The 20,805-nt window shown below is 50.9% G+C and overlaps 2 protein-coding genes across 11 annotated transcripts; one reads left to right on the top strand and one right to left on the bottom strand.

The window, feature by feature from the left end:
• The first annotated feature begins 16 nt into the window (after positions 1 to 16).
• yju2b (YJU2 splicing factor homolog B) lies at positions 17 to 8,467 on the top strand. Of its 10 annotated transcripts, XM_088603243.1 has the most exons (11): positions 779 to 1,073; positions 1,117 to 1,159; positions 1,289 to 1,349; positions 1,582 to 1,635; positions 2,277 to 2,359; positions 3,985 to 4,040; positions 4,242 to 4,302; positions 4,477 to 4,619; positions 4,720 to 4,892; positions 6,013 to 6,151; positions 7,470 to 8,467. In XM_088603243.1, exons 3-11 carry the CDS (start codon positions 1,347 to 1,349, stop codon positions 8,018 to 8,020), a joined length of 1,263 nt encoding a protein of 420 aa, XP_088459369.1. In that variant the 5' UTR covers positions 779 to 1,073; positions 1,117 to 1,159; positions 1,289 to 1,346; the 3' UTR covers positions 8,021 to 8,467. The 10 variants fall into 10 exon arrangements, with proteins under 10 accessions (XP_088459366.1, XP_088459367.1, XP_088459363.1 ...); XM_088603240.1 differs by lacking the exons at positions 779 to 1,073; positions 1,117 to 1,159 and adding an exon at positions 17 to 110 and having other exon boundaries at positions 1,244 to 1,349; XM_088603241.1 differs by lacking the exons at positions 779 to 1,073; positions 1,117 to 1,159 and adding an exon at positions 341 to 358 and having other exon boundaries at positions 1,244 to 1,349.
• Positions 8,412 to 18,959, bottom strand: LOC148649964 (E3 ubiquitin-protein ligase RNF220-like). Its single transcript, XM_088603232.1, has 13 exons — positions 18,942 to 18,959; positions 17,600 to 18,403; positions 13,502 to 13,622; positions 13,136 to 13,181; positions 12,167 to 12,226; positions 11,982 to 12,024; positions 11,863 to 11,909; positions 11,635 to 11,767; positions 11,317 to 11,377; positions 10,073 to 10,144; positions 9,790 to 9,877; positions 9,242 to 9,316; positions 8,412 to 8,833 (listed from the first exon to the last, which is right to left on the bottom strand). The coding sequence occupies exons 2-13, from the start codon at positions 18,168 to 18,170 to the stop codon at positions 8,762 to 8,764; spliced, it is 1,389 nt and encodes a 462-aa protein (XP_088459358.1). The 5' UTR covers positions 18,171 to 18,403; positions 18,942 to 18,959; the 3' UTR covers positions 8,412 to 8,761.
• Positions 18,960 to 20,805: the final 1,846 nt, after the last annotated feature.

Here is a 20,805-nt window from a genome sequence, read left to right as displayed (position 1 = left end):
GATGTGCCTGGTATTTACCTTCACCTATCATAAATGTATTTAGACCATTCACATTCACTTCGTTCCCACGCAAAGGAAGTGACGTCGAACAATTTTCGAGAGGAGCTAGCGTGAGTATTGCATAGTAATTTGTTTACGTCTGTCGTTACTTTTTACTGAAACATTTTACATTTTACTGAAATATAGATGTATATGTTTGTATTTTGAACATATTATTAATTACGTCACTGCTGTGTATCGCTTCCGAGCGTCTTTTGAAACCTTCCTTTGTTTATATAATGTAAATATACTTGTTTTTTGTGATGTAACAACATTAATAACACAATCTCCACAGGCCAAAAGGAGTTACAGTTCTCTGGTAGTTTCTTCTCATAGTTTTGTGTTTCACAACGCCGTGTTCTGTTCACGCGGTTTTGGGTTTTCGGGGTGTGTTTTATTATAGGTGTGTCGGGGTGCTTGTAGTGATAGGGGTCTGTTTTATTCTAGCTGTGTCGGGGTGTTGGGGTGCTTGTAGTGACGGGGTGCTGTAGTGACCGGGGTGTGTTCTATTCCACAGGTGACGGGGGGGTGTTCTTTTCCAGAGGTTTCGGGGTGTCGGAGTGCTGTTGTGACGGGGATGTGTTCTGTTCCAGAGGTGTCGGGGTGCTGTAGTGACCGGGGTGTGTGCTATTCCACAGGTGACGGGGAGGGAGTGTTCTTTTCCAGAGGTTTCGGGGTGTCGGGGTGCTGTAGTGATGGGGATGTGTTCTGTTCCAGGGGTGTGTTCTATTCCACAGGTGACGGGGGGGGTGTTCTTTTCCAGAGGTTTCGGGGTGTCGGGGTGCTGTAGTGACCGGGGTGTGTTCTATTCCACAGGTGACGGGGAGGGAGTGTTCTTTTCCAGAGGTTTCGGGGTGTCGGGGTGCTGTAGTGATGGGGATGTGTTCTGTTCCAGGGGTGTGTTCTATTCCACAGGTGACGGGGAGGGAGTGTTCTTTTCCAGAGGTTTCGGGGTGTCGGGGTGCTGTAGTGACCGGGGTGTGTTCTATTCCACAGGTGACGGGGAGGGAGTGTTCTTTTCCAGAGGTTTCGGGGTGTTGGGGTGCTGTAGTGATGGGGATGTATTCTGTTCCAGAGGTGTCGGGGTGCTGTAGTGACCGGGGTGTGTGCTATTCCACAGGTGACGGGGGGGTGGGGGAGTGTTCTTTTCCAGAGGTTTCGGGGTGTTGGGGTGCTGTAGTGACGGGGATGTGTTCTGTTCCAGAGGTGTCGGGGTGCTGTAGTGACCGGGGTGTGTGCTATTCCTGAGGTGTCCTGTGTTCTGAGTGTGAAACGCTGTCCTCAGTGTCAGTGGCCCCAGACTCAAGATGGTGAGAACTGTTCACTAGCTCCTCTGATCTTTCTTCATTGTTCCTTTTCCCTCACTCTCTGTCCTTCTCTGTCTCCCGTCTCCTCTCTCCCTGTGCTCTGAGCGGTGGCCATTCTGTCCCCCTCTCCTGTACCTGTGAGGTCTCTGCCTGTCTGCAGTCTTCCCTCTGAGTATGTCTCACGTTTCTCAGTCCTCTTATGATTTGTGTTCATTTGTGGGGTTTTTTCTTTCAGGGGGAGCGGAAAGGAGTGAACAAATATTATCCCCCTGACTTCGACCCAGCCAAGGTGAGAGAGTGAGACAAGGGCAAGAGGCAAGCTTGGTGTGTCTGTCTGTGTCACTCAGAGAGAGACAAGCTTGGTGTGCCTGTCTGTGTGACACAGAGTTCATATCCATTCTGAGTCATGCTTTGTAGGCATGACAGGTCAATAGCAATGTGGTCCAGGCATAACAACAAATAAATACACAGGCATTTCCCTGACTACTCCTGATTTTACTGATCCATCCAATTTCTACCCGCTTCATTTAATTCAGGATGCCTGTCCCAACAAGCAGTGGGCACAAGGTGGCATACACTCTGGACAGGACACCAGTCCATCACAGGGCACACAGACACACACACACTCACAACAGGGCCAGTTTTCCCAGAAGCCAATTAACTTACTAGTAAGTTTTTGGACTGTGGGAGGAAATTGGGGCACCCAGAGGAAAGCCAAGCGATTATGAGTAGAACATACAAACTCCACGCAGATAGCACCCCTGGTCCAGAATTGAACCCAGGGCCCCAGCACTGCGAGGCAGAAGTGCTAACCATTTTGCAATCATGCCACCCTTGTAGGTATACTTGCAACTAGAAATTCGTGATTTAAGCAAAAAGAGGGCCTCTAATTGGGGAAAAAAGTTCAGTTTGCGTGTGTCTGTCTTCCAGCATGGGTCACTCAATGGCTACAGGAACAGCCACCCTCTGCGGGAGAGGGCCAGGAAACTGTCCCAGGGCATCCTCATCATCCGGTGAGTCACTGCAGTGCACACAGGGTAACGTGCATTGAGAATCACACACTGTGGACTATAGCAAGCTGTAGTGTACAATACTGTTTCTGTACCAGCTTGAATACTATAGACCAGTGGTTCTCAAACTGTGGTACGCGTACCGGCAGTGGTACGTGGAGTGCCGCCAAGTGGTACGCCAAATGACCCTGGAACTGTGTGGTGTGCACTGAAAAATCGGGACGGGCTTTCATATTTTGTATTTTAATACGTGTTGAATACGCAGCCTACGTACTACGATACAGTGCGCGCTAATACTTCAGTGGACACAAGAGATACTCTGTAATTCTATACCACTCTATAGGGAATGCGTGCTACGGATGCAAGTGACCAATTGTATTTAAAAAAAGCTACTGTATCTCCAGCAAATAGGGAGAAAGGAGAATGTGCGTGATTTTGGAACTATGCCAACGTTCTAAACACAGGAATGCATAGAAATACGTGCTACGAACGCAGTTAATCTTGTGAACACGAAAGCGTGATAACAGAAAAATATTTAAGAACTGTTCTAATTTGAGAAAAATACACCGAGCGTCTCTGTTTCGCTCCCATGCGCATGAAATAAAAACATTAAATGAATACGGAAATAAAAACGGAAACGCGGAAAAATGCAAGCTTGCGTATTGCTAAAGCAGGTAAGCTACACTATTTTTGAAGAACCTTATTTACCGTTGGCAAAAGAGCTGACACGTATTATGTGTAGAGAAAAAGCTGCTAAACAGCTTGACCTGCTGCCCCCCTCCCCCTGAAAGACACAGTCATTCATAGAATTATTGAAATGAAGGATTATATCAAAAGTACGCTGACAGCGCGCGTTAAGATGAGCAGATGTTTTTCACTGTAATTAGATGAGTCTGTAGTCGATTTGGCCAATTTGCTCGTTTACGTTAGATACGAGTTTGAGGGCATGTCCCATGAAGACTTTCTGTTCTGTAAACCGCTACCAACAGGAACTACAGGAGAGCACATATTTCAGCTTCTGAATGAATTTATCGAAGAGAATGGCCTCGACTGGATAAAATGCGTCTGAGTTTGTACAGACGGTGCTACAGCAACGACAAGCCGACATAACGGTGTAGTTGCACGAATTAGGTTGCTCCAGAAATTAATGTACGCATTACAACATCCACCGTGAGACCTTTGCCGTCAAGAAAATGCCTGACGATTTAATATCTGTTAGACTCTGTTGTGAATTGTATCAAGGCTCGAAAAATTAATTCACATCTGCTTTGCTCAACTAAACAGGCTCACCTCTCTCACTGAAATGGTGCTTTTTTATTAGTTGTTGTTAATGTTTTTTTTTCTGTAAAACACTTTGAGAAGCCACCTTTAAAGGTGCTATATCAAATAAAGTTTATTATTATAATATTTATTATATGTATGTGTGAGTGTGTGTGCACGCGCGCTCATGTTGGTCATTGAGAATTTCTGGGGTTCCTATGAGATGATGACTTGTAGGTGGTACTTGGATGCTTTGGTTGGATTAGGGGTGGTACTTGGTCCAAAAAGTTTGAGAACCACTGCTATAGACTAATCTCTGCGTGGCTCCCGTGGGTGAGATGGTCCCAGTGACACCTGTCTGTCTGCAGGTTTGAGATGCCCTACAACATCTGGTGTGATGGCTGCAAGAACCACATTGGCATGGGTATGAGCCTGTACCCCTCACCCTTTTCCTCCCCGTGTCAGCCTTCTTTCCTCTGCCGTTGTGTGATTGGGTTGCGAGCGAGCACTCCTGTGCTCAGCGGAGCGCGTGCGTGCGAACGTGCGAGCGTGCGAGCACTCCTGTGCTCAGTGGAGAGTGTGCGTGCGAGCATGCTCAGTACTTCTCATCTTTTCTGTGCTGCAGGGGTACGATACAATGCTGAGAAGAAGAAGGTGGGGAACTATTACACCACCCCTATCTACAGGTATGAACTTGAACTTGAACATTATTGCCATATGTAACCGGTACTGGTACAATGGAATTGTATGGATAGCGTGTGCACTCCTCCGGTGTGTGTGAGAGGTTCAGGATGAAGAGGAAGATGTGTGTGAGAGAGAGACAATTTCAGGATGAAGAGGAAGCTCTCTCTGTGTCTCAGGTTCAGGATGAAGTGCCACCTGTGTGTGAACTATATCGAGATGCAGACGGACCCGGCCAGCTGCGATTACGTCATTGTCAGCGGGGCTTGCCGCAAGGAGGAGCGCTGGGACCCTGCAGACAACGAGCAGATTCTGGTGACCGGTATGGCACCCCCTTCCCCCTGCCCCTCTCCTGGCTCACCCCTCACTCTGCTGCTGGGCTGGGCTGTGTCATTCTCCCGCTGTGTCTCCCCATGTCTCAGAGCGCAGCGACAAGGAGAAGCTGGAGACGGACGCCATGTTCCGGCTGGAGCACGGCGGGAAGGACCGGGAGAAGCTGCGTGCCGCTATCCCAACCCTCTCCCAGATCCAGGAGCACCAGGAGGCCTGGAGGGACGACTTCCAGGTCAACAGCGCCCTCCGCAGGAAGTTCCGGGTAGGTGGTAGTGGTGTGTCAACATGGTGAAAGTGTTAGTTGTGCCATCGGGGTGGAGGACATGCTGACTGGAAGGAGCGCCCTCTCCAGCCTGGTCGGGGGATCCCCGCTCTGGAGACGGAGCCTGCTGAGCCGGGCCTGGCCAGGACACGGATGCCCCTGCTGCTGCCCGCATTCCCCAGAGCCCCCAGCTGGAGAGTTAAGGAGACCAGCGTGGTGGGATTGTGCTGTACTTGAGCACCTTCTCGCCCATCCAAGCTAAATTATCACTCCGTCCATCCATCCAAATTATCCCAGTCCAGCGCAGACACACCAGGGGCAGCCCAGAGCCCCCGGTCCAGCGCAGACACACCAGGGGCAGCCCAGAGCCCCCAGTCCAGCGCAGACACACCAGGGGCAGCCCAGAGCCCCCAGTCCAGCGTAGACACACCAGGGGCAGCCCAGAGCCCCCAGTCCAGCGTAGACACACCAGGGGCAGCCCAGAGCCCCCAGTCCAGCGCAGACACACCAGGGGCAGCCCAGAGCCCCCAGTCCAGCGCAGACACACCAGGGGCAGCCCAGAGCCCCCAGTCCAGCGCAGACACACCAGGGGCAGTTAAGAGAAAACCCCCACAGACACAGGGAGGAACTCCACACAGAGGACAACCTAGACCAGATTGGACCAAGTTGTGCAGACCATCATACCACTGTGCCAGCCACATTTTTATTACCCATCAAGATTATTGTAATTTACTTTTACTGTCTTGTAAAAACAGTACTTTTAGCGTGATAATTTAGCGTGATAATTGTAGGTTCACAGAGGAAAAGCCCCTCGTTTAATTGAGTTGTTACCCATTATGAAACTGACAGAATGGCAGAGGTATTCTGCCACTTCTAGACATAGTGGACAGAGCTCCAGCTGTCCAGCAGGGGTGGTGTTTCCCCTCTTCTCCTTTTAAAGTTCCAGACTGCTGGGAGCTTGGCCATCATCTTTCAGTGAGCAGTGTATTGCAGGAGTGTGTGCAAGAATTACAAAGGTGGTTAGTGAGTTTACAGGTGGAGAATAATCTGGTCTCTCCATTTCTCCCTGTCCCTGTCAGTCTCGCACACTGTGAACAGTCTGTCCCTCTCTCTCTGTCAGGAGGAGAAGAAAGCGCAGGCTGAGGAGGAGGAGAAGGACTCTGCTTTTCGGAACAAAGCCAGTCTGTCCATCCCTCTTGTCCCTGAGTCTGAGGGCGACAGGAAACTGGCCTCCCTGCTTGCCTTCCAGAGCCTTGACTGTGAGTGACAGTACTGTATTGCCCCACACCCCATAGCCCAATTGCCCCACACAGAGGTGCACAGCCCCGCGCAGCCCCGCACAACACCATACAGCACCACACCCCACAGCCCCGCGCAACACAGAGGCACACAGCACTGTACATGTACAACACCACACCCCACAGCCCCGCGCAACACAGAGGCACACAGCCCCGCGCAGCCCCGCACAGCACTGTACAGCACCACACCCCACAGCCCCACGCAACACAGAGGCACACAGCACTGTACAGCACCACACCCCACAGCCCCACGCAACACAGAGGCACACAGCCCCGCGCAGCCCCGCACAGCACTGTACAGCACCACACTCCACAGCCCTGGGCAGCACAGGGGCGCACCGCACTGTACATGTACAGCACCACACCCCATAGCCCCACGCAACACAGAGGCACACAGCACTGTACATGTACAGCACCACACCCCATAGCCCCACGCAACACAGAGGCACACAGCACTGTACATGTACAGCACCACACCCCATAGCCCCACGCAGCACAGAGGCACACAGCTTTGCACAGCCCCACGCAGCACTGTACAGCACCACACCCCACAGCCCCGCGCAGCACAGAGGCGCACAAATTTGCACAGCACCGTACAGCACAGAGGCGCAGAGAGGCGCACAGAGGCACAGAGAGGCGCACAGCTTCGCACAGCACCGCACCCCATAGCCCCGCACAGCACAGAGGGGAACAGCTTCGCACAGCACCGCACCCCATAACCCTGCACAGCACAGAGGCGCACAGCTTCGCGCAGCACCACACCCCATAACCCCGCACAGCACAGAGGCGCACAGCTTCGCGCAGCACCACACCCCATAACCCTGCACAGCACAGAGGCGCACAGCTTCGCACAGCACCGTACAGCACCACACCCCATAGCCCCACGTAGCACAGCTTCGCGCAGCACCACATCCCATAGCCCCACGCACCACAGAGGCACACAGCACTGTACAGCACCGTACAGCACCACACCCCACAGCCCCAGGCAGCACAGAGCCGCACAGCACTGTACAGCACCACACCCCACAGCCCCAGGCAGCACAGAGCCGCACAGCACTGTACAGCACCACACCCCACAGCCCCGTGCAACACAGATGCGCGCAGCACAGAACCGCATGGCACAGCACAAAATGGCTCAGCACCACACCCCACAGCCCCGCGCAACACAGATGCGCGCAGCACAGAACCGCATGGCACAGCACAAAATGGCTCAGCACCACACCGCACACTCTGCTACATTCAGTGGAGCCCTTCTCAGTCGTAACCTCTCTCTCCCCAGCCTACGAGGACAGACAGCAGTTAAAGCGACGGGAGATTGCTGCTCGCTCCTGGTTTCCATCCCCCGGGGGCGAATCCCCGGCCTCAAGTGCGCTGCGCAGACTGGGACTGGCTGGGAAAGCGGGAGCAGGCCGTGTGCCAGGCCCCTCGACAGCCTGTTCCCCCCTCAACCTGGTCCGCAAGAAGGCCGACACTGGCGGGACACAAATCTCCATCACACAGCGCAGGAATTCTGCCCCTGGGGGGCTCGATTCAAGTGTTGATCAGAGGAGAGAAGCGGGGGCCTCTTCGAGGAAACCAGAGCCAGAGGTGGTGGGTGTGAGCAGTGCAGAGCCTGCAGTGCGAGAGCAGGGGGCGCAGATACACAGCACTCGCACAGACTCGGACCACACGACCTCTGCACCCACCACAGACGGCTACCAGGCAGCTGGAACACTAGGTACAGCAGGGGGTTGTGGGACAGTGGAGGAACAGGATGCCTGCTCTAAAACCCTGCAGGTCAGGTCTCTGGTGGCTGATTACAGTGACTCTGGTTCCGAATCTGAGCACTGAGGAGCTGCAGGAATCTCCCTCTCTCCTTTCATACTCTGTTCCCTCAGTAACACTAGTTTCAGCTCTGACCTACAAGCGATTCACAGTGGCTGGAGCTGGTGAACTGGGCTGAAGTGGACTGGTGGAAGCCCTACACCCTGACCAGACTGTGGGACCTGACCAGACTGTCCCTGACCCCTGGACTGTCCGGTCAGAGCAGAGGACAGCCGTGCTCCCTCCTGCTGCCTGACCCCTGGACTATCCGGTCAGAGCAGAGGACAGCTGTGTCTCAAACTCACGGATTCTGTCCTGCACTGTCCATCTGGGTACCATGGTACATGACAAGAGCAGAGGGGAGCCCTGCCTGGGTGGGCGTGGTCTGTGTGTAAATGAAATCCAGTACAGACAAAATGTTGATGTTTTTCATTCCTTTTATTACAACAATTAAAAAGATATGCAAAATACAAACTTGGCCTCTTTTATTGTAAAAAATGACAGCGGGTTTAGCAGAGTTATTCCAGCAGTATCTGTTCGAAAGTGATGGTTTCAGGGCAGCGCCTGCACAAGGGGTTTGTCACATGACCTCTGGGACACAAGAGAGGTCACGAGACCTACAGTACACGTGCCAGAGGATAGTGACTGAATCCGCTTCTTGTACAGAGGCAGGGTGAACACCAGATGGCGCCAGTGCTCGCTTGTGTGGTTTGGTATAGGTGTGACATGCAAGTATGGCAGTCAGGTGGGAAGGTTTCTGGCACCCTGTCACAGGTAGACCCGGCGCAGGTCACTGGGGGAGGTTATTGTGTTGCATTGCGGACAGAGCTTCTTTGAACCCTAAAACAGGGAGGCAACTTGTCAAAATCACTTCACACAACAGAGTAATATGCTCTCCTCTGACTAAAGGATAGCAGGGACCTACGGGAGACTAGTTTCATTGCACAGTAGAACAGTCCCGTTACAATAGGAGCTACAGTCCCAGTGCAGTAGAACAGTCCTGTTACAATAGGAGCTACAGTCCCAGTGCAGTAGAACAGTCCTGTTACAATAGGAGCTACAGTCCCAGTGCAGTAGAACAGTCCTGTTACAGTAGGGGCTACAGTCCCAGTGCAGTAGAACAGTCCTGTTACAATAGGGGCTACAGTCCCAGTGCAGTAGAACAGTCCTGTTACAATAGGAGCTACAGTCCCAGTACTTTAACACAGTGTTACAGCAGGTGGTTATTTATACAGTCCAGGTCCTCACCAGTGAGCGGAGCCAGCAGTCCTCACAGTGGATGTGCCAACATTGGATAGATGCCACTGGTACAGAGTAGGAGTCCTGGGAAGAGAGAAGTGCAGGATAAAGACAGTGTCAGCGATGTCAATGTTGTCAGCAGGGTGGTGAATCTGTGGCCTTCATTCAAACTCAAATTCGAAGATCTTTATTGGCAGCCCATCACACTGGTGCCAAAATAGTGACAATTACTAAATACTTAATAACATTATTATTAGAGAGGGTTGCTGTTCCTTGGGTTGTGACAGGAGATCACTGGGTGACAAGATCTGTTGTGTTTCCTCTCCCCCAAAAGATTGGAATTTGTTATCTGCACATGACGTATTTTAACAGGACTGTCTGCATTGTCTGTTGGATATCTGTGTTTCGTGTAATCCTGTTCTGGGACTGGACACCACACTTCATTGCCACATGGGCAAATATTCAATACTGACAGGCATTGATCCCTTTCAGCTCCAGGTCTGGCGCTGCCGGGTCAGAACTCTCAGAGGTGTGAGTGTAAGGAGTGCTGCTCTCACCAGGCAGACGTGACAGCGGTAGGTCTCTCTCTGCTGCAGTCGGGCCGTCAGCGCTGTGATGCGGGCTCGGAGCGGCTCTGCTGACTCCCTGACAGAGAGAGACAGGCTAATGCACACTGACCAGCCACAGACGAACACAGCTGCCCGGCTTACAGGAACTGAATTTAATAACTGGAATATGAGGAATAATACAAATCGATCTTCTTCCCAGTGTTCTAAATCATCAGTGAATGAGTCTAATTCCTGGCTCCTCGTCATCAAATTCCAGCCCATATTTACTCACCCTGTACAGCTAATGGCTGTATCTGCTTCACTCCTGCTATTGGACTCTGCTTCCTTGTCTCGCACTGGGAATCTGAGTGCGGAGTCAGGGAAAAGACTGAGCTTAGGTCTGGCTTCAGTGCTCCGCAGTCAGGGAAGCGATGTGAACTCGGGGAAGAGGACTGGGGTCAGAGCTCCAGAGTCAGGGAAGCGATCTGAACTACGGGAAGAGGACTGGGGTCAGAGCTCCGGAGTCAGGGAAGCGATGTGAACTCGGGGAAGAGGACTGGGGTCAGAGCTCCGGAGTCAGGGAAGCGATATGAACTCTGGGAAGAGGACTGGGGTCAGAGCTCCGGAGTCAGGGAAGTGATCTGAACTACGGGAAGAGGACTGGGGTCAGAGCTCCTGAGTCAGGGAAGCGATCTGAACTCAGGGAAGAGGATTGGGGTCAGAGTTCCGGAGTCAGGGAAGTGATCTGAACTACGGGAAGAGGACTGGGGTCAGAGCTCCGGAGTCAGGTAAGCGATCTGAACTCAGGGAAGAGGACTGGGGTCAGAGCTCCGGAGTCAGGGAAGTGATCTGAACTACGGGAAGAGGACTGGGGTCAGAGCTCCTGAGTCAGGGAAGCGATCTGAACTCAGGGAAGAGGATTGGGGTCAGAGTTCCGGAGTCAGGGAAGTGATCTGAACTACGGGAAGAGGACTGGGGTCAGAGCTCCGGAGTCAGGGAAGCGATGTGAACTCGGGGAAGAGGACTGGGGTCAGAGCTCCTGAGTCAGGGAAGCGATCTGAACTCAGGGAAGAGGATTGGGGTCAGAGTTCCGGAGTCAGGGAAGCGATGTGAACTCGGGGAAGAGGACTGGGGTCAGAGCTCCGGAGTCAGGGAAGTGATGTGAACTCGGGGAAGAGGACTGGGGTCAGAGCTCCTGAGTCAGGGAAGCGATGTGAACTCAGGGAAGAGGACTGGGGTCAGAGCTCCGGAGTCAGGGAAGCGATGTGAACTCGGGGAAGAGGACTGGGGTCAGAGCTCCGGAGTCAGGGAAGCGATGTGAACTCGGGGAAGACGACAGGGCTCAGGGAAAAAGGCTGAACTGAGCAGACTGTGGATCACACATCAAGCACTGAGAGGAGGAGGATGAAGACTCAGCAGAGAAGTTGTGATATGATTGATAATGGAGTGAAAATGACAGGAACTGAGCCTGAGTAGACAACAGAGGAGTGTGAGGAACTGAGGAAGAGGGGGATCTCTCCAGGGAGTGTAGGATACGAGGAGCCCTCCGGCTCGGAGTCCAGCTCACTGTCCACACCGAAGGGGGTTCCCAGCTGTCCTGAGAGAGGAGGAAGGGGGTTAATATGCTACAGTCAGAGACCTCTCATTGTTTCTCTGCTGTGTATTATAGTGCAGTATTGCGTATCAGTGTGCTATTATAGCATAGAGCTCTGCACTCTGAATCTGTTCATTTCATGTTCCTGCTGTCATAGTCCTGAGACTGACAACAGAAAACCTAGGAGGATGTCCTAAAGCCTTCTGGGAACTGTAGTTTTTTCCCCAGGGCTGCATGTCTGATCTGTAGAGGACACAAACCCTCAATGCGCGAGGCACAGCCCAGCCCCTCGTTACATTCTTCTGCTTCTCTTCCTGCACCAGCGCTGGGAGTCCTGTCCCCGCTGTTCTCCTCTGAGTCTGTAAGTCTGAGTGTCTTCACTGGGGGGGCCTCCTGAAACCAGTCAATAATCAACCCCTCATCAATCAGCCCTCTCGCTGCCTGGCCACAGCACCATTTCAGGGCGGATCGGCGATCGAGCCACGTACCTGGTGATCATCCAGAGCCCTGTTCCTCCTGCAGCTCCCTGCACGAACTGAAACACATCGGTCAGAAGGACAGCAGCAGCAGCAACAGACTCACAGCACGACTACTCTCAGCCCCTCACCTCCCAGACGAGCCTCTCTGTTGGTCTTCACCTGCAGGAACATCTGGGACAGGGGGGTCACCCGTTAGAAAAGACACTGCGCACAACCCAACCGAGGCAAAATCAAACCACGCGACCTGGGACACTCTGAGCAGCTGTAGAGATGGACAGGGAGACAGTGAAAAGTCCCACTGCTGTGGACTCACCTGCTGTCTGTCCAGTTTCTGCCCCTCATCTTCGGAAGGGGGCGACCCCAATGAGGGAGACTGCAAATAGAGAGAGGGAGAGAGGGACTCATTACTGGGAACATCAGGAGGGTTACAGGGTTTCACTCTGCACTGTTTCACACTGCACTGTCTGTTTCACACTATGCTGTTCCACAATGCAGTGTTTCACACCACACTGTTGGACACTGTACTGCACTGTATTGCTCTGTTTCACACTGCGCTGCACTATTTCACAGTGTACTGCACTGTTTCACACTCTTTCTCATGCACTGTTGCACACTGTACTGCTCTGTTTCACACTGCACTACAATGTTTCACAATGCAGTGTTTCACACCACACTGTTGGGCACTGTACTGCACTTTCATACTGCGCTGGACTATTTCAGTGTATTGCACTGTATTCACACTGCATCGTTTCATACTGAACTGTTTGGCACTGTCACACTCTTTCACATGCACTGTTTCACACTGCACTGCACTCTTTCATACTGCACTGTTGCACAATGTACTGCTCTGTTTCACACTGCACTGCACTCTTTCACACTGCACTGTGTCACACTGTACTGCTCTGTTTCACACTGCACTTTTACGCACTGTTGCACACTGTACTGCAGTCACACACTGCATCGTTTCATACTGCACTGTTTCACACTGTATCACTCTTTCACACTGCACTGCACTTTTACGCACTGTACTGCACTGTTTCACGTTGCATTGTTTCATACTGCTCTGTTTCACACTGCACTGCACTCTTTCACACTGCACTGTTGCACACTGTACTGCACTGTTTCACACTGCACTGCACTTTGATGTACTGTTGCACACTGTACTGCACTGTTTCACACTGCACTGCACTGTTTCACACTGCACTGTTGCACACTGTACTACTCTGTTTTACACTGCACTCTTTCATACTGCACTGCTGTGCACTAAAATACCCTCACTTACCTGATCACAGCCCTGCAGCTCCTGGAGGTGCTCTGACTGAGAGAGGCTGGAGTGACAGAGTGGTACAGTAAGTTCAACACAGAATTATAAACCTGTTAGATCACACATGTTTAATAAATCGTACACCTTTCACACAAGGTTTATGCAAGGCCCATTCTCTAAGACTGGGAGCTGATTCTAGTATGTGTGGGAATTCAGGGATTAGATTTTTAAAATTTAAAGAAGAATGTTTGTCTTATCACAGAGTATTTCTCTCACTGCAGCAGAAAGTGCACCTCTGTCTCCACTTGTCCCCACTGGCAGTGGGTGGACAACCTGTACTGTACAGTGAAGGACAAAGTTCACGTCTGCCCCTCTCCCCTGTACCTGGCTGGCAGTGAGTCCATGTGTTCCAGTTCACTGCGCAGGTGGTCCAGGAGCTCGGCTCGGGCGAGGTCAGTCTGACACAGTGGGCATCGCAGAGAGAGGGGGGCTTCACTGAACCTCTCTAGGGGGAACACACAAAGCAGGGCACATATTTTGAGAACTAGCAGAACATTTTGAGCCCCAAGGAGTGTGTCGTTGGTGTGAGGTCACCCCTGTGTCGCCTCTGGGCCTGCAGGGTCAAATCACTGACACGCTGCCAGGGGAGAACACAGGCTGAGCAGCCCAGAAATTAGACACGCTGACACCCCCCTCCTCCTCCACATCCTCCAATTCTGTGTGAAGCTGCTTAATGAGACACCATGAAATCAGACACAGCTCCTGGGAGACCCCGCCTCTCCCTCCCCTCTGCGTCTCCGATTGTAAATTCAAAGTCAAAGAGCTGACTGATGAGTTACAGTGTTTTCAAACCAGATCCAATTAACACAACATTTACAGTACGAACACATTGGACATTTATGGACATCACAGAAGACCTTACTGAGAGACAGACTCACTGTCTGTTCCTCAGGCTGGGGGAGGAGATCACACTCTGAATTATTATTACAGAGAGACAGGCTCACTGTCTGTTCCTCAGACTGGGACAGGAGATCACACACTGTATTATTATTATTATTATTATTATTATTATTATTATTATTATTATTATTATTATTACTGAGAGACAGGCTTACTGTCTGTTCCTCAGGCTGGGACAGGAGATCACACGCTGTATTATTATTATTATTATTATTATTATTATTATTACTGAGAGACAGGCTCACTGTCTGTTCCTCAGCCTGGGACAGGAGATCACACACTGTATTATTATTATTGAGAGACAGGCTCACTGTTTGTTCCCCAGGCTGGGACAGGAGATCACACGCTGTATTATTATTATTATTATTATTATTATTATTATTATTATTATTATTATTATTATTACTGAGAGACAGGCTTACTGTCTGTTCCTCAGGCTGGGAGAGGAGATCACACACTGTATTATTATTACTGAGAGACAGGCTCACTGTCTGTTCCTCAGGCTGTGACAGGAGATCACACGCTGTATTATTATTATTATTATTATTATTATTATTATTATTATTATTATTACTGAGAGACAGGCTTACTGTCTGTTCCTCAGGCTGGGAGAGGAGATCACACACTGTATTATTATTACTGAGAGACAGGCTCACTGTCTGTTCCTCAGGCTGTGACAGGAGATCACACGCTGTATTATTATTATTATTATTATTATTATTATTATTATTATTACTGAGAGACAGGCTTACTGTCTGTTCCTCAGGCTGGGGGAGGAGATCACACACTGTATTATTATTATTATTATTATTATTATTATTATTATTATTATTATTATTACTGAGAGACAGGCTTATTGTCTGTTCCTCAGGCTGGGGGAGGAGATCACACACTGTATTATTATTATTACTGAGAGACAGACTCACTGTCTGTTCCTCAGGCTGGGACAGGAGATCACACGCTGTATTATTATTACTGAGAGACAGGCACACTTTGACAAGAGATCACACTCTGGGCTGCAACCCTGTTGAGATTTGTCTGCCCCCTCTTACTCTCTTTCCCCCCTTCTGTACGTCTCGGAGCCACAAGGGGGCGTTTTTGACTCGCACTCACACTTCTCCCGACCTGCGCAGAGCTCAGGCTCAACCTGCAGGGGTCAGGCCTGTTTGAGGCACAGAGAAGGGAGCTGGCAGCTATCAGGCTTATGGACAGAGCTGATGGAGAGGATCTGGGGTCCACAGAATCTGAACTGGGGTAAGGACATCCCACCACACAGAGACGGAAACAGCCAGCCTGATTTTCAGGGGACGGAGCACACATGAGCAGCCAGCCTGACTTTCGGGGCTCGGGACCCAGAGCAGCAGCTCTCTCCCACAGGGGTGCTCCCACCCCCACGCTCTCACAGCCAGCCCACCCAGGAGCGTCCTCCCAGACAGCAGGTCCTTCACATGCTAATGAGCAGCCCCCCGGGACAGAGGACAGAGGGCGGTGGCTATTGTTACGCCACCTGCACAGCGAGGGGGGGCTCTGGGGTGTCGGAGGGGTTACAGGGGGTTCTCAAGAAAGGAGAAGAAGTCCTCCTGAGCGCTCTACCCCTTCACTCCTCTCCCTCTGTGCTTCCACACCTCCGCCCATCTCCTCTCCCTTCACTCCATGCTCTGTTCCTGCTCCTCCTCTCCCCCACTGTCTCTACCTCTTGACAAATGGGCTGATTATTCCGAACAGATTGATGCTCCTTTTCAGCTCGACCCCTTGACCCCTGCACTCTCCCTCCCCCTCCCTCCCAGCACAGCACACTTTGCAACACAATGGCAGCACCCTGTCCTGTGTTTCTCCCATCCTGCTCCTATTAACACAACAACAACACCCTGTGCTCCTCACACACTGCTGCCGAGAGAGAGGAGAGAGGGATAGACTGAAAGAGAGGAGGAGAGAGAGACAGGTCTTCCAGAAGGAAGCCAGACCTCAGGAAACAAATACCACAACACCACACTGAAGCACACATCCAGCTACACATACCTCAGTCTGACTCTTAGCTCATCTGGGAGTTTTGACCTGGCACTGAAGGCACTGAGGGAGAAGGCACTCAGGGCTTTCTACGCAATAAGAAGGAGGCTTTTCAACATCAACCCACCAATGAGAATCTGTCTCCAAATACTTGAAAGTGTAATCCAACCCATGGACCTATATGGCAGTGAAGTGTGGGGTCCCCTCACAGACCAAGATTACACTCAATGGGACAAACACCCCACAGAAACTCTGCACATGGAGATCTGTAGAAACATCCTCCGTGTGCAGAGAAAAACACCTAACAACGGGTGCAGGGCTGAATTAGGCCAGTACCCACTATTGATAAACATACAGAAAAGAGTAGTAAAGTATTGGCTAAACCTAAAAAACAGCGACCACAATTCCTACCACCACAAAGCCCTAAAACAGAGCCCCCTGAGCCAGCTGGTCCTGAGGCTCACTGACCTGAGCCACACCGACACTAACCAGCCTCAGGACAGCACTGCTAGAGCACCACAACTCAGACCCAAGCACATCACAGCACAGATCAAACAGCAATATCTCACACACTGGGACACACACACAAACACAACATAAACTGGAATGCTACAGAACCCTAAAGAGACAATACACACTAGCTGAATATCTAACCGAGATAAATAACAGCCAACAGAAACAGACCCTGACGAAGTACAGGCTCAGTGACCACAGCCTGGCCATAGAAACTGGGCGACACAGGCAGACCTGGCTGCCCAGAGAGGACAGGCTGTGCTCCCACTGCCAGCGGGGAGAAATAGAGACAGAGGTGCACTTCCTACTGCACTGTGACAGATACTCTGGGATCCCAGAATTCCCGCACCTTCCAGAATCACAATGGGTCCCAATCCTACTGGGAGAGGGAGGAGGGAACTTTGTTGAACTGGCAGCCCAGTACTGTATGTGATCTCCTGTCACAGCCTGAGGAACAGTGAGCTTCTCTCAATAATGCTCCATATTTTTATATGTAAATGTATTATGATGTGTCTATATTGGGAATGTAGATTTTATGTTAACTGTATTTGTTTTGCTTTGGCAACACTGATTTATTCATTGGTCATGCCAATACAGCACCTTGAATTGAATTGAGGAGAGAGACAGACTGAGAGAGAGGAGGAGAGGAGAGACAGACTGAGAGAGAGGAGGAGAGGAGAGGGATGGACTGAGAGAGAGGAGGAGAGGGGAGAGACAGACTGAGAGAGAGGAGGAGAGGAGAGACAGACTGAGAGAGAGGTGGAGAAGAGAAGGATGGACTGAGAGAGAGGAGAGGAGAGAGACAGATTGAAAGAGACAGAGGGAGAGATCTGGAGGTCCAGCACTTTGGGCTGTATTAAACTGCAGCTCTGGGCTGTATACGGGTTGCTGTGTGCTGGAAACTGGGGTCCGCACGAGGCCTTGGGGTACTGGCCAGCCGGCTCCACTGACCTGCCGTCCCGAACTCACTCTGGTCCGTCCCGGACACGCGGACACACTCACCTCTCCGCGGGCCAGCAGGTCCGGCGCTGTCGGGGCTGGCCGTCCGGCGCCCCCTCTTGGCTGCGTCCAGCAGGCCCTCCATCCCGCTGTCGTCCCTCTGCCGCCGGCCTCTCTCTCGGGCGTGGCGCTGGGGCGGGGGGCGCTCCTCGGGAGGGGTGCAGGGGGGCGCGGGGGACCCCAGCCTCTTGTTGGTGCTCACGGTGGCGGCCAGGGCGGCGGCGTAGGCGCTGGAGAGGCGCTCCATCCCCTCGGGGAACGAGAGCGAGGGGTGGGGGGCCGGGGAGTGGGAGAACGGGGGCAGGGCTGGGAACCCCCCCAGCGTGGGGTGTCGGAAACCAGAGTGGCCAGGGGGGTGAGCCGGAGGGAAGGACAGGTAGTCTTGGGGGCCAGGATGGGGGTATAGGGGTCCCAGGGAGTATGACCCCCCACTCAAGAAGGGGACTGAGCTCTCTACTGTCACTGGGACCCCAAAACCCCGGGTATGGGGTGCAGGAGGCTGTTTGTGCTGTTTCGGGGAGGAGGTCTGGGTCAGGCAGGATAGAGAGCTCAGGAGCCCCGCAGACTTGTCCATCTCTACACAACACAGCACAGGACCTACACAACCAGACACAACACAACAGGGGCAGCACCACGCAGCAAAGCACCGCCGCACAAGAGAGCTACACTGTGCAACACACACACTTGAAGGTACACAACTACGCAGCACACAACAGCACAAAGCTGGCCGAGACACCACGAAGCACAGCAGCACGTCTGGATGGCTGGTCGCAGAAGAACTGGGGCTGAGAGACACACCGTCTGCCTCTGTACAGAGAAAGACAAACACAAAACAAGCATCACAAACACATCCGACTTGCTGACACACTGTCACCACCACTATCATCACTATCATGAGCATCATCAATCACCACCATCATCACTATCACCATCACTATCATCATTGTCATCACTATCATTGTCATCACTATCATCACCATCATCTTCATCTCTATCACCATCATCACTATCATTGGCATCACTATCAGCATCATCACCATGACCATAACCACCATCATCATTCTCCTCAGATCTGTAGAGACACTCAGTCCAGCTCCTCTGTATCTTCACATTAACACTCTGTCATCATCAGATTTATGGAAAGTTAATTCTTTACAATCACAGGAATCCCTTTATATTCCCAGGGCTGTATATAGCTACATCCTTTTTTCCAAAGTTCGACTGCTGCTCAGAATTCTCCATGTGTCAGGAGCGTGGTGATGATGAAGACTGCTCCTCACCCTCTCTGTGCCCACGGCTCACCCTCTCAGGAGAGAAATGAAGACACACACAGTCTCTCACTTACCTTGCGTCTCTGTCTCGAGGTGACAAAGGACTGAGAGAGGAGGAGAGAGCAGAGAGGCTTTTAAGGGCTGAATTCAAACTTCAGTGAGCCTTTGCCCCTCCCCCACTCCTTTCTCTTCCTCTGTCCATCTGTAGAAACTCCCACTCCTCCCACACTCCTCCCTCTCTCACTCCTCTCCCTCACTCTGTCCATCTGTAACAATCTCTCACTCCTCTCTCACTCCTTTATCACTCTGTTCTTCTATAACTATCTCTCACACCTTTCTAATTCCATGAATCTGTAACAATCTATCACTCCCTTGCACATTAATACATTGACACAGAAACAGGCAGGAACATTACACACCTTTCCTGAAGATTACAGAGCACTAAACGTCCTCAGTCTAAAACACAGACTACAGGGGGACCTGGCACAATTGTTCAATCACCTCAGGGGCATTGACAGTCAACCCAGTGGACTTCTTCACAATCAACAGTGAAACACCCCAAAGGACACAGGAGGATTTGCAACTTGTAAGTGTAATTCTGAGAACAGGGGGCACTTCTTTACACAACGAGTGGTGGGAGTGTGGAACAAGCCGCCCAGCCATGTTTTGGAAGCTGATTTCAGGAAAGGGCTGGAAAAGATCCCAGATCAATTAGCTACTAGATACTGATTGAGCTGGATGAGTTGGATGGCATCCTCCTTTTTTTAGGTCTAATGATCAGGCTTTAGCAATTAAAATAGATCTCTGCCTGTGGTCATTTTAGGTCAGCTAAAGCTGTTGCACTGACCACTCACAAAGGCACCAAAGTGGCTGTTTTGAAGGAACAAGCAGAAAGGAAGAAAGACGCAAAAAATAAAAAAACTGGTGTTGTTACACTGCCTCGCCAACCAGAGGGATGCTCGTGTCCTCTGAAGAGAGGGGAGACAGAGCCCCCTGCAGGAGAACTGAGGTATATTACTCACTACTGACTGCCACTAGTGCACATTTACGTCTGGATCACACCCCACAGCTACAATGCAATGTCACTTTCATTATGCTGTATTACACTGTACTGTACCAACCTGCAATCTCACAGTGTAATTGTACTATACAACATTGTTCTGTACTACACTGTACTGAACTGCAATCTCACTGTCACTGCACTGTTCTACACTGGTACTGTACTGTACCAACCTGCAATCTCACAGTGTAAACTGTACTGTACAACATTGTTCTGTACTACACTGTATTGTACTGCAATCTCACTGTCACTGTACTGTTCTACACTGGTACTGTACCAACCTGCAATCTCACAGTGTAACTGTACTGTACATCATTGTTCTGCACTACACTGTACTGAACTGCAATCTAACTGTCACTGTACTGTTCTACACTGGTACTGTACCAACCTGCAATCTCACAGTGTAACTGTACTGTACAACATTGTTCTGTACTACAATTACACTGTGTCATTGTACTGTTCTACACTGGCATAGTACTGTATTACAGTATACTGTACTACAATCTCACTGTGTCACTGTGCTATATTGTCACTATACTGTTATACAATCTCACTGTGTCACTGTGCTATATTCTCACTATACTGTACTACAATCTCACTGCATCACCATACTGTACTAGAATCTGCGTCACTGTACTGTACTACAATACTGTACTCCACTGTATTGTACTGCACTATAATCTCACTGCGTCACTGTACTGTACTGCACTGTATCGTACTGTACTATAATCTCACTGCATCACTGTACTGTACTACACTGTATTGTACTGTACTACAATCTCACTGTGTCACTGTGCTGTACCACATTGTATTGTACTGTACTACAATCTCACTGTCACTGTACTATATTGTTACTATACTGTACTACAATCTCACTG

Source organism: Lepisosteus platostomus, chromosome 13 (assembly GCF_059453375.1).
Source record: "Lepisosteus platostomus isolate fLepPlt1 chromosome 13, fLepPlt1.hap1, whole genome shotgun sequence".
In the NCBI taxonomy this organism is placed as follows: Eukaryota; Metazoa; Chordata; class Actinopteri; order Semionotiformes; family Lepisosteidae; genus Lepisosteus; species Lepisosteus platostomus.
The sequence above is the reverse complement of the archived record's forward strand: the minus strand, read 5'-3'. Positions and strand labels throughout refer to the sequence as shown.